At 34.9% G+C, this 13709-nt stretch overlaps 1 protein-coding gene across 4 annotated transcripts in view; it reads left to right on the top strand.

Annotated features, from left to right (window-relative positions):
- Positions 1-11700, top strand: part of LOC134540990 (inter-alpha-trypsin inhibitor heavy chain H4-like) — a 149830-nt gene extending 138130 nt beyond the window's left edge. For 2 of the 4 annotated variants that reach the window (XM_063384130.1, XM_063384112.1), the window contains 6 exons: positions 39-223; positions 1161-1373; positions 3576-3708; positions 8119-8456; positions 8837-8932; positions 11484-11700. In XM_063384130.1, the coding sequence (XP_063240200.1) occupies positions 39-223; positions 1161-1373; positions 3576-3708; positions 8119-8456; positions 8837-8932; positions 11484-11531 (1013 nt within the window). In that variant the 3' untranslated portion in view covers positions 11532-11700. Of the gene's footprint in view, positions 1-38; positions 224-1160; positions 1374-3575; positions 3709-8106; positions 8457-8836; positions 8933-11483 lie in introns of all 4 variants that reach the window. The other 2 variants (XM_063384121.1, XM_063384104.1) reach the window with 1 other exon arrangement.
- Positions 11701-13709: the final 2009 nt, after the last annotated feature.

Genomic DNA, 13709 nt, shown 5'->3' with positions numbered 1-13709 from the left:
GATGGACCCATGCCTAGTGTAAAGTGGCCTGTCTCCAGTGCTGGACCAGGTGGAGGTGCAGTTCAGCCCGACGGACGACCACAAGGCGATGCTCCGCTGGTCCCCGAGCGCAGAGGAGCAGGGCCGGCTGTTCGGGGCGGACGACACCGTACAGCTGGGTGTCGAGTACAAGGCACAAGCACCTGACTTTGGGTCTGACGGGCCTGATGGCGAAGTGGTTCTGGTGAGACTTTTACACACTTCAAACGTCTGTATGTATACGTATTCACTACAGTCAATTTGTGTTGAGATGCTTCCCAAATTACTTAAAAAATTTGAAGTTATTAACCAGGGAAACTTCTTTTTTTTTTAAAAACAAAAAACATTGTTTAGAGATCAAGTTCAAAGTTGTTAAAGGTTATTAAACAGGAAAAAAATTCTTAAATGAGAACTTCTTAAAAGAGTTTTTACAGAATTTGAAACATAATCATCCTAGTCATTAAAAAAAAATTCAAATATAGAAGAATGTATGCAGAAATTTGCAAAAAAAATTTTCCACCTCATAAGAAAGTCATTTGAAAACTCCTGTCGTAGCACACTTCAAAGTATTACCATTTTCTACGACAGTTTGGTTGGAGAAGAATATACGTACTAGTGATGCATATTAGGAAAGTGTGCTAACACAAACAATAACTCCTGAAAATTATTTTCTAAATTAATTAATATTTTATAGCAATGTTAGTTTTCAGAAAAAAGTATTTTTAGAATTTTTTTTTTTTGCAAAACTGAAAAAATTAGCAAGTGTATATTCACGTAGAATAGAAACAGTTAAGGGAACACATATTTTGTCTTTCTTTACCACCTAATGTCTCACTTAAAATTTGAGAGTTCAGTAGAACCCATGCTCTCTCTATCAACTGATAGGAGAAATATTGTTGTTTAATAAGTACCTACCAATCTGCTGAAATTAAATTATTGTATAACTTATATCACAATACCTTAAATTAATTAAATCTATGGTTACAATGGAAAAAAGGAAAGTTTTAAAAATATATATGTGTGGTTGTATTTTTCCAGAAAATTTTCTCAACTGATATTTTCTACTTGTAGTACTATGCACACACACATACACTCCAGTGACAGTACTACCGTGAGGTAACGGTGACTGACGGTGTCGGCAGGACGAGAGTGGCCAGACCATCCACGTGCACCTGCCGGGGGCAGCGGGTCCCGCAGCAGAGGCCAGGCCGAGGCACCTCGTCCTCCTGCTCCACGTCGGGACCACTGCCTCAGGGGAGATGCGAGAGCTGGTCATAGCCTCCGCGAGGAACTTGCTGCTCAAACTGCACGAGAGGGATCTGTTCAGCATCTTGATCTGCTCCAATGACATGCAGGTCAGTCATGTTTGCTTTAATCAAACATTATTTTGTAAATCTAAGTAAATAAGGGCATGTATTTTTTTGCTAGTGGTGGTTCCCTTGCAATTGGTGGCCGTCTGCAAGAGATGCCATTACCCTACTTGGCCGGGCCATTACTTCCGCACTGGATCGTTATGATGTTTCATTAATAAAAAGTAATGATGACAATGAAGTGTAACTCTGCACTGGATCGTTATGATGTCTCATTAATAAAAAGTAATGATGACAATGAAGTGTAACTCTGCCATTACTTAATATTGTATCCCTTCATTATTAACCGTTTCCCACTTGTTTGGGTAAGGTATGTGTATAGTACATACATATTTTTTTCTAATTCCAAGACTTGTTTCCTTAAGTTTGATTCTAAATACCAGATTATCCCCTTTATTTATTTAAGTTCCAAGAGATACTAACGATTCATCACAAAGGGAAGTTGTGAACACGTATCTATACAGAAATGATTAACTTTCTAATAGTAGAGGTAAAGAAACTATCAGACCCTTATTTAACAAGTCCCAGATATGAATGCAACAATTTTACAAAATTGGGTTCCACATTCACCTTTCTCCTCACTGGTAAAAATGGCGGATGATGATGTGGCATGTTGGCTGTGCAGTTGAAAGTATTTTCTTGTGGTTTATATACATCATTCCTATATGTGTGGCTGTAAGACTAGCAGACTAAAGCATATAAAAATCCCCAAGTGCTCAGAGACTTGTATAGCTGCTTGTAGAGTTTACATTATCAGCAATAGATGATTGGAAATGGGAATGGCCGGTGGAAACGCTACTGTCAACTGTGGGGTACAGAATGTAAACGGACACTGATAATAAAAAAAACCAATGTTGAAAGAGTTTTCGTGAACAAATCATTATTAATTTTGATTCATTCAAAATTAGTTTATGGATTTAGCTTTGTTGAAGACTTGGGAAGTAGACGGCTTGAAAAAAAAGTAAAGCTTCCATGTTATAATGATATGTGGATAGCAACACGTGGTAAGGACATGTTTGATAAAGCCTATTTCTAACCATGGCAAAGAAAACAAAAAAGCCAGATTTGTTTATTTTTGTGGAGAGTAAAAAAACCTAATACATAGTTTTGAAATACCTCATGCATACTATGCATTAAATTAGGCACATACTAATTTTATTTATGATTTGTGTGATGGAAATGTTGCAGTGTTTATGTGTTGACTATATGAAAAATGTTGGTCGATTTATAAAAAAAAAATTTACTGGAAAATAAATTGCAGTAAACAACTCAGAAAACCAGTATGCCTTCTAAAATGAGTTATTCTCAAAACTAAAATATTTTATATTTTATTCTAAAGTATATGTTAATGGCAGCATGTGGTAAAGTAAAAAAAGTTTTAAAATGTTTTTGTTAAGCCTTAAACATGAAAAATATTAAATTTGAACTTTATAAACTCATTTTAAATGTATTGCGAACATACCAAGTTTGTTGTGCTGCTGCCTACTGCCAGTTTTTAATCTTTCTGGCAGTAATGGAAGGTTGTGTATGCTTGTCAATTGTCTACCTACTTTGATTTTGAAAAGACAGAGTTTTTAGTTTAAGATTTATTCATTTTTTTTAAGAAGCCATGGAAAATGGACATCAAATAATTATTTTTCTTTTAAATTTAATTTATTTAACTTATGTTCTTGTGAATCAGGGGCAGGGCTCATGAATGGGTTAATATATGTAGTATTACCAACTAGGTCGCGCTTCATAAATTCCACATCAGTATAATTGTATCCAGCAGGAGGCTGATTTATAGGAATGTGCTCAGGTTGTGAGATACCTAGACAAACAACTGCTGTATGCTGCTAGCGAAGTGTCTGACCAGTGGCTATGTCAAGTGCATTTCCAGTTTCTACAATTGTTTCTTGAGTAGGACACCAAACCATGTCTTATGAGTTATGTCATTTTTGTTTAGCCAATAGCAAGACACCTCTGTCTCAAATATTAGTGGATTTTGCAGTTGTGGTTCTTTCTTGTAGAGCTGTTGATAAAAAAGTATTTTTAGTATGGAAAATGCTATTGATGAAGGAAATCAGGCGGTGCTTCCAAAATTATGTGGAAGTTTTGTACACATTTTTAGGTTTATAAATTCCAGTGCTAATGCAGTCAACTTATTGTATGTTGTTGCTTCTCAACTCATTGTGTGTTTTTTCACAGGTTTGGGAGGATTCTGGCAGCGTGGTATCCGGCATGACTACACTAGGCACTGAAGTATTCCCTGCGTCCCAGGAGAACATCAGGAAGGCTAGGGACTTCATCACACAAACACTGGCTATTGTGCCTTCAAAAGGTAAGTATTTCCACCACCAGGAGACTAGCATATACAAGTATTAATCTGTTATAATATATTTAAATGTTTAAAACATTGTAGCTATACCTGTTGTTTGATGCATGTGATCTTGATGTCATAAAGCATTCTATTGCATCAACCATTTCAAATGTATTCTTTGTGTAATATTTTTGTTCATAAAAAACTGTTATTTCATGCCAACTCAAATAAATACACAGGTTTTTAAACATTTCCTATGCTGCAAAACCCTTGGACTTAATTATATTAGAAAACAAATCTGTAAATTAATGAAAAATGTCATCGAAACCTAATTTAGTAATTTTTACCATATGCTTGGTGACATAGCTTAAGCCCCCCCCCCCCCCCCCCCTTCCCAGTCAAGGATGTATTTGAAATTGACACTAAATATAGCAAACAAAACATTCAACAGAGCAATTACATTAATCCAAGCAAAATAAATCATTAAATAATATTAATAGGGCGATCTGAATGTGGGGAGATGGAATTTGTAATATTACAAAATTACTAGGGATGGGGCGACCGAATCCAATATCCGCCGAATCCACCGAATCCTAGGGATTCGAAGGTTCGGCGGGTCTGATATAGGATTCGTCAAAGGATTCGGTTTTAAAGATTCTTTGTAGAATACCATAATTACTACATAAGCATGATAGCTACCATATTTGCACTATAGTTACCGTAACAACTGAGATGTATATTTACCGTGATAGTAATGTATTATTTATTTATGACATATTAAATTAAAAAACATTGTTAAAAAAAAAAAAAGGATGTTAAACTTTCATATGTATGGTTGGCACATGTTGCTAAGAAATAATGCGATCTGAAAGAATGCAGTACTACTACGAAAAGTGAAAATGGTTCTCGTGGATTTTTAGGTTATGGCAGTCTCTTTCGTTTTTCAGTAATATCGGCTGAAAATTAACGAGCGTACTGTATCGGAAGTCGGCAGAAATGCCGATTCAACAACTAAATATTGGCAAAATCGGCTTCTTCAATATAGCACAGCTCTACATTTAATGACATGAGTAAACATATTTCAGACTTCATGATATTGAAAAAGACTTTAATTTCCATGTAGGTTTATTGTGTGTATGTTTTTTTTGCAAGTGTAAATTGAATGAAGTAAAATGTTTTTATTTTTATTACTTTCAATTGATTAAACTTTAATGACCAGTTACAGATATTTATGACACTAATTTTGAGGTTAAGCAATTTTACTAAAGCATTCCAGCCAAGCAGGTTGCCAGCGAGAGACGCTTCTCTTTTGCTGGAAACACTATCTCCAATCGTAGAGCTAATTTAACTCCTGAACGTGCAGAACAAATTATTGTTCTGAATGATAGATTAAAGAACAGAATTTAATACTCTGTGACAATCTCTCTCAGAATTATTGTGCTGAAAAGTGGAAATGTTGAAACAATGTGAATGTACTTTTCAAACAACATGATTTTTGGTGCTAAGTTTGTTGAAGCTCAGTAAGGTCTCCAGAAAAATTGACAAGGGTGAAATTTTTCCAAAGATATGTTACATTTACACAAACATATACTTGGTTATGTTAGTTGGATGATATCAGTTACTAATGAACCAATGGAAACAGGTAAGATTCAATGAAAAAAAATGTTATTCTTTTTCTAGCAGTGCAAAATGTAAACACACTATGTAAATAGTTACCCAAAATTAATAAGCCCACTTCATTTTAATACTTTATTCAAACATGATACTAAGTTTAAGATAAAAATAATTTCCCAAAAGTGTAACTGTACCACAAAAGCTCGAGCTCGGCTCGAAGTAAAATTCTTAGGCTCGCAGACCTCTAGCTTATTTATAGAAAAAATCCTAACCGCTAATCTGTACTAAAACTGAAATTTCTCAAGAAAAAATTGTTGTCTTTATATACACTTATACCAGAAATGTACCAAACTACATGTGATAAAGTCAAGGGACTTTTAGTGCAAGCAGAATACATCTCACTTACATTAGATATGTGGACATCATCTATTCAAAGATTCGGGTTTGGGTTCGAGATTCGGCAATTCCAGTCGAGGATTCGAGTTAGGATTCGGATTTGAGGAAATCAGGATTCGCCCCATCCCTAAAAATTACATAAACACTTCAAAGAAAACCTTCACAAACTCAATACACTAATAAACTAATATGAATACATACCGTTTGATGACACACATACATGAATAATAAATCAATTAAAGGATATATCGAAGCTGGTTTACGTCGCTGTTCAGGGATTGCGTACACAAATATGCGTTACAGTTTAAGATGACCTGTAGTTTCTCGTAGAATGGTGGAAGAACACGGTCTCGTCAGCAACCGTCCCCGTCGTGTGTTCCGCTCGAATTACAGGTCAGTTCTAGACGATTCATGTGGCTTCTCTTCAGAGGTCCTCGTAGCAACTTTTATTGTAGAACACCGTTAACTCAGTGTAAAATTCAAAGTCTATCAACTACTTTTCAAAGATCACAGTGGAATTAGGATCAATTATTTTGTGTCTCAATCCATAAAATGTAGTTGGTTCGCTGCATTAACCACATTTTGAGTTGCAAAATTCCAAAATTGTTTCATACCTATTCCATTGTAGCAAACGATAATTGTCTTTCACTAGGTCTTGATGCCAATTTATAGGTAATTACGCAGACAGTACTTTTGAAAAATATATAACTTTAATAAATCAATATATTGCTAACGGTTATACATTATCATTTAACTTAAAGTCTTTCTTCAATTACAAATTACACCCAAGTACTTAACACGTCCTTACACTTCGATCACCAAAAAAAGTCAGTCTTTCCTTTTTTAAATTCCTTTAACCATAGCACAAACATTACTTTTGTCTTTTCATCATAGAAGTTAAACCACTATTGCATAGAGCAATTAATACAAATGTAATTTCGCAAAGATTTATTATTTATGGTCGGGATAAAAAAATATATAAAATATTCAATTATGTGAGATGTAATATCACAGTGCATAGGGCAACTATGAGATTTGAGTGGTAACCATAACATTAGTTCCTTAATAAATGAAGCTAAAGGTGTAATGCAAGTCCCTTGTGTGCTTTGAAGAATCTGTACCAAATGTTGCATGCCTTAACATTATTTTTAAAAACACTAGTTTCAGACATTTTCACTTTTCTAGAAATACATTTTAAAAACAAAATCCGGAAACAGAACTACTCATCTGCCCTTTGTTATTCTTAAATGCTTTTCGTAAATAGATCCCACTCCGATATCTTAAACAGTTTTCAAATCACATAGTTTTTTTCTGAAGCTCTGCTCACCAATGTGTGCCCAGGTAGGCAGGGCTCTTAATTACTTGTGCCATACGAAATATGTTTGAATAAACTTAGAACAAATGTAGAGTATTTAATCAATAATAACTGATAATGCATTGTGACCCTGATAATATGAGTAAAGTATATCATGAGAAGTCCTATGTTAGGTGAATTATGTTAATCATTTCAGTTTCACTATAAATTAAAGTAAATCCATATTGTATTTATGAAAGTTTTTCTGGAGCCTATTTTTTCTCATAACTATGGGTTATTTACACAGCATATTTTAGAACTTCACGCAACAAGTAGTTTGAATAAAAGTGGGGTTTTTTATGGACTGTTGCTGCACAAAAATCATTTGATCTCGTTCATGATGCAAATCATGGGAAGAAGAATGCAGAGAGTGAGTGCAAGAATCTGGGTGGTTAGCTTGGTTGGTAGAGAAGGGCGAGTAAGTAATAGCTGTGTTCACCAGTTCACAGGGACAAGCTTCACTGCTCTCTCTTTCTCTGGAAGCACAGGGGTGGGGCTTAGAATGGAAGCCAAAGAGGAGGAAACATTCCCCTGCATTCCACGATATAATGTGCAGTTTCTTCCAACACCTCTGTTGCCAAGGTTTGGGTGGTAAACATCATCATCCTCAACTGTTTCCAGCCTGTGGCCGAGTGGTAAACAGCATTGGTGAAAATAGAAATAAGTGATGCAGGTTTTAGACACAAAGCGATTAGTCTTCAATTAAACTGTTCCCAGATCTGATATCGCACAAAAGTAAAGGGTCAACATATATAGCACAGCAGCACATGGAGAGATTTGAAAATAAATTAAAAACAGAGATTCAAAAAAAATAAGTAGATATTTTGTTTTGTTTTTATTTATATTTTCAACTGTTTTTATCTTGTGCATTTTTTCTCTAGGATGCAACTTGTTCCGAGGTATGTTGTGGAATTGAGACATTTAGGAAAATGTGTAAATATAATTTTGGGCTTAAGTATTTCGTCATTATTCATCTATAACGAATATTCATTAAAAAGAATCTTTTGCCATTGTCAGTCTTCATAATAGAGAAATACCGCTGTATAGTAAAGAAGTGATTGTTCCAGACCCCAGCATGGAGGCTGCACTCACAAAGGCCCTGCAGTTGTCTGGCCAGACAGAGCAAGCTCGTCCCAAGATCTTTGTCCTGTCGACGGGCGGGACCAGCGCTCCCGACGCAGGAACGCACGTCCTTGCCTCCGGCCTGAAGAGCGTCAATGCTCACAAGGCCGCCATCTTCAGCCTGTCCTGTGGCAGCGCCGCGCTCTCAGCTCTATTCCGAGAGATCTCGGCAGACTCGTCAGGCTTCGCCTGTGAGCTGCACAAGCAAACTGTCGAGCGCTTGCTGGATCTATTCTTCCGAATGTCTGACTTTGACAGGATAGACTGTAAGGTTGTACACCAGGTAATTTTCCATAGAACCTCGTAATTTCCTTATAGTGTTATAAAGTACAAGTTTACTTTTTGATTCAAGACATGTTTCTGATCTGGAAATTTTAATTTCTTCCTAAAATATGGGTATTTAGATTTCCAGGAACTTTGAATTTCTAAACAACACTCATTACTGCATTATTGTGTACTATTATGTATGATAATTAATAAGAATAATAATAATGTTGAGACAAGACACGATAGGAGAAAAAAACAAAACAATATTTGGTCTCTTATTATCATCATACATAATTTTATTAAGTAAATGGTATTACTTGTATTTCTTTCTCTCATTTTAATAATGCCATCTTGTAATGCTTATGTGCTTTTATATAGCGATAAACCTTGTTTCAGAATCCAGTATTTGATGGGTTCATGGAAAAGTTTTGGTTGAAGGAAGCCATCGAGCAATCAAAAGATGACGACATGAAAATCACACTATCATTGAAGGTAATTTTTTTCTTACAGTTATATTCTTTGTTTTAAGGCTGGCAGGTTCAAATCCAGATTTGTCGTATACGTGAAACATGGCAGACATTGTAGTGGGTTGATACATTTTCTCAGGGTACTCGCATTTCCCCCTTACCCCTCCTCAAACCTGCGTTCCATTAATGCTACATTGTCATCTCATCACCCCTCGAACGGAGTAATGACCACAATGTCCGTTTTTTTTTTTTGTGTAAGTTAATATGTGGCACCTTAAATGTACTTGGTAATCAATTAATATTTAGTGTTCTAATAAAGTAAATTGAGTTAGTGGTAGCAGCTAGGGGTATGCAAGTTTCTAAAAGTATTCAATATTCATGAATAATTTTATTTTTGATTCAACTTTCTAAATTAATAATTTTTTTTTTTAATTATTTATCACCAATAGGAAGTGTGAGTCATTAAAAAAATATTTAAATGAAATAATTTAACATATAATAAGCTAAAACGTTTTATTTAGAAATTACGATTTGTTTTCTGCAACACTGCGTACATGTCCTGTTTATATGTAACAAACAATCTGTGAATATGATAAAAATGAATTAAAAATCACTATTTTTACATTTTTTATCATTTGGATGAAAAAAATATTTCAAACTTAAAAGGGTAAAAGTTTCATATTGCGTATCCAAGTCTATCCCTTGATCCTAATGGCATGATCGTGAATATATTGATTATGTGGTTCATAATGCTTGCTGTTTTAATTTAGTAATCAAAAGATCCTGAATATAACAAAAATTGTGATGTAACAATGAATTATGATCGTATTATCCGAAAAAACTGCAAGGTTCGTTGTTTCCGCTGCACTTCACACATTCGTAGCACTGTACCCTTGAGAAATATTTACATTCTAACATTGTTTGTTTGGATATAATATTTTTGGTATGACCAGGATCTTACCACTTACTAAATCAAAACAGGAAGCATCATATACCACAGGATCAATCATACAGGATCATGCCATCAGAATCATGGGATGTATTTGGATACGTGATACAGTACAATTACCATATTTACCGGCAGAAGGGTCACTCCTTCGTATGGGTTGCACCCTTAATTTTGGGGGGGGGGGGGGGGGGGGGGAAATTTTAACAGTTTCTCTGTAAAAGTCGCCCCTGCTTGTGGGTCGCAGCATCACAATCTGTCTTCACTAGAGTTCCATCGATATAAGTGGAATTCTAAATACATATCATTCTTACTAGTATTCATATTCACAAATAATGTGGTATTATTCATGGTTTATTATAACTAAAAACTTATTTTTGCATAGGCCTACTTAACTAGTTACAGTGAAACATTTTATTGTTAGCTTTATGGCCCTATATACTGGGCCATAAGTTTTGTGCTGAGCTTCAGAAGAGCTCATGCAACTAAAAATCTGGTGGTACTGATACTGGTTAGTTGTAACCAGTAATTAATAACAATTCTTGATTAATAATAACTGGCGGTTATTTAAACAATTTGTACTAATTACCGTTAATTAGCTTGTGCATTCTTTTGCTGACTATCTCAGTTGAAATATTTTAGTTGAAAACGTACACTCTTTACCTAAAAACTGCTTCAGTTACCGTATTTACCCGCAGATGAGTCGCATCTATAATGTTTGGCAAAAAATCTTACATTTTCATTGTAAGGGTTGCCCTCTAATATGGATCGCATCATAGATCTGTCTCCAATAGAATACAAATTAAGTCTTTATGGTTCGGCATATTGCCGCATTAGAAACACACGCCGGTTCTTAATGTCTCCCTTTTGGCATCTTTTTCGTTTTTTGTTGTTTCCCTTCCCTGTCTATTTTTTTCCCCCTATCTCCTTCAGCAAGAGAGAGAAGGTAAAAAATGCCCTTTTCAGCAATTTTGTCATGGAATGTTGCGGTAGAAAGCATGGGAAATCTCATGCCAAAAACTATGTTTGAATACTGTTACGTCACAAAAATCTGTCTAGATACACATGATTGTATACAGTGGACATTTACAACATTGATAGAGGGAAGGAGAACCATAAATACTGTTGCATGGCCACACACACACTTTCACACTCTCATGACAAACACACACCCCCTTTGCATTCACTGGCTGGTTTATTTTTCAATTTTTTTCCTCTTGCTACACTAGCCCGGGGCAGATAGCCACCGGACAGCCAGCCGGGTAGCCGCTGAACAGGCGCCAGACTCAGCACAATGGCGCAGTTAATGATGCTATACATGCATGGCTGAGATATTATAATTAAACAATTTATACTTATTCATAACATATTTATAAAAAACCAACAATGGTTAGTTATTTAAGAACATAGTCAACCACAATTTTTTTATATACCCAAAATGGAACATTTACATAAGGTCACAGTACATTTTATTAAAAAAAATATTGGCATAAAATGTGTGATCCATACACTGGTAAATACGGTACCGTATGGCCCTTTCAGCTGCAGTTACATTTTGTCCTCTTACATCTATCCTGTTAATTTGTGCTACATGTTGTGTTTTAACATAAAATTTTTTTTTTGTTTTCAGCACAATATTGCAACTTCTGAAACATCATTTTTTGCTGCAAGTGAGTAATCATCAGCTAAGATCATTCGGTGATCATCCCAGCTTCTGCTTTGCCAGCTTTAAAACTCAAAGATGCAAAATATAATTTTATATTTTTATTGTTATAATGTTTTTACTTTTTATGTTTAAGTTATGTATATTTTCAAAGCATTTTAAAATAAAATTATAAGCTTGTTAACTCTTAGTTTTTATTCTGTGAAAAAAAGTAACCCACCAAATTATATTTATATATATATAAAAAAAGCAGGGAAAAAATTATTGTTTAATGTAATTTTCAAATTTATAACTTTGTTGGAAAAAGTAACAAAAAACACAAATATTTACAAATATGTTTACAAATTCAAGTTTTTTTTTAGTATTTAAAAAAATTGTTATCTCTCAAAAAGACACCTTTTTTAGTTTATTGTTTCTGCTTAAATGGCTCCAACTCATATAATATTTTTGTGAATACTTTGAGGTGAAAATAAATTTTATGCAGGGTTTTTTGGTTCAGAAAATCATTTATGAATGTAAACTAAGAGTTGTATAACCACTGAAAGTATTACAAAATGATAACTTCTATTAACAATTTCTTGGCAATTATTTAGGGGAGAAATTTTTTAATTGTTCGGAGTAGAGGCTTCTTGGAAACAATCTATGTATTTATCAAAAATCTTTCGGCAACTATTTTTTATGTTTATTTAATGAGATTTTTTCAGGTTTTTAGTTTTCATCTATATTTTCGGCATATCAGGAATGTTGGCTAGAAAGGGAGGGGTACAAAGGATTACCTTTATTTTCACAATCAATTGTAATTGAGTGAAATTAATATATAAATGGACTCATTTTGATTGCATTTCAATCCTGGAATAGAGGTACTTTTTTACGATAATTGTGCATAGCCTGTATAAGCCTGCCACTCTAGTTCTGATCCAATCAAAACATGACACATTTTTGCAATACTGTATTTAGTGTGAAAAAATAATTACTTTATATGGAAATTAAACTAATTAAGTAATAGTACTTATCATAAAACACAACAAATTCTTCAAAATCACCTCCAGTGCTCTCTCCGGTTGATTAGGCCGTTGTTGCCCATTGCCGTTCCTCCGTGGCTGAACCCCCTCCACCCTTCTCGAGGATACAGTGCTACAAACGTGTGAAGTGTAGCGGAAAGAATGGCCCTGCAGCCGATTATGAGATAGCCGCCCGCACAAATCATCATGTGACACTGTTGTGTGCATCCGCTGTGTTATAGGGACCCGGGAAATTCGCAACTTGCGAATTTGCGAAAATTGTTAAAACCATTTAAAATGTTGTTAAAAATATTAAATCCATTATAAAAATTATTTATAACATTTTTTGAATAAAGAAATACTCGCGAATTTGTTAAAATTCGGTAGTACCCATGAATTTCTGTATGTATTTAAGAATATACACAAATTTTTCGGATCCATGACAGAAAATAAAAATTTTGTGCGAGCGCGAGACGGTTGTTTACTACTTATCCGTCAACAATAGCAGGTTGCAGTAGCCAGGTTGGTGAAAGGGGGGAAGGCAGCGGGGGAAGATGAACAGTAAGTGTGTGACAGTGTTAAAGGGGAGCAGGCGTAGTGCCAGCTTGGTCCAGTCAGGTTTGAATAGTCGTAGGGTGGACACATATTCGTAACGTTCGTTTTCGTTTATATATGCTGATATGCCGCCCAAAATAAACATTAACGAAAGAGTGAAACAGTTTTCCCAAGATGGAATAGTTAAATCTCAAAATGTTATGATATGCCGTTTTTGCAATAAAACAGTGGCGTGGAAAACTTTCGACGGTGTGAAGAAATACATATGAAGTAATGGTCACGCTGAAGCCGTCAAGAAAGGAAAACGGCAGAAAACGATGTTCGAAGCTGTTGAAGGCGCCAAGGAAGCGAAGGTACGGTAGTGTTACACGATATGATGCTGGCATGCATTTTCTTTCACCAATATTGGAAATGTTTATCACAGAACCATTAACAAATCCTTTTTATTTTTTATTGTTTTATAAAAAAAGTACGTCACTTCAGGAACACAAGTAGCTACAGTAAACTCTCGGTTATCCAGGCCCGGAATAACCGGTTTTTGGGTTATCCGTGCTTGAATTTAGATTAATTAATAGTTATTCTGAAGCTGTAAAAAAAATTACTTCGCTCCGACGTATTTCTTCACTTGGCCATTCAA

Source organism: Bacillus rossius, chromosome 1 (genome assembly GCF_032445375.1).
Source record: "Bacillus rossius redtenbacheri isolate Brsri chromosome 1, Brsri_v3, whole genome shotgun sequence".
In the NCBI taxonomy this organism is placed as follows: domain Eukaryota; kingdom Metazoa; phylum Arthropoda; class Insecta; order Phasmatodea; family Bacillidae; genus Bacillus; species Bacillus rossius.
The sequence above is the reverse complement of the archived record's forward strand: the minus strand, read 5'-3'. Positions and strand labels throughout refer to the sequence as shown.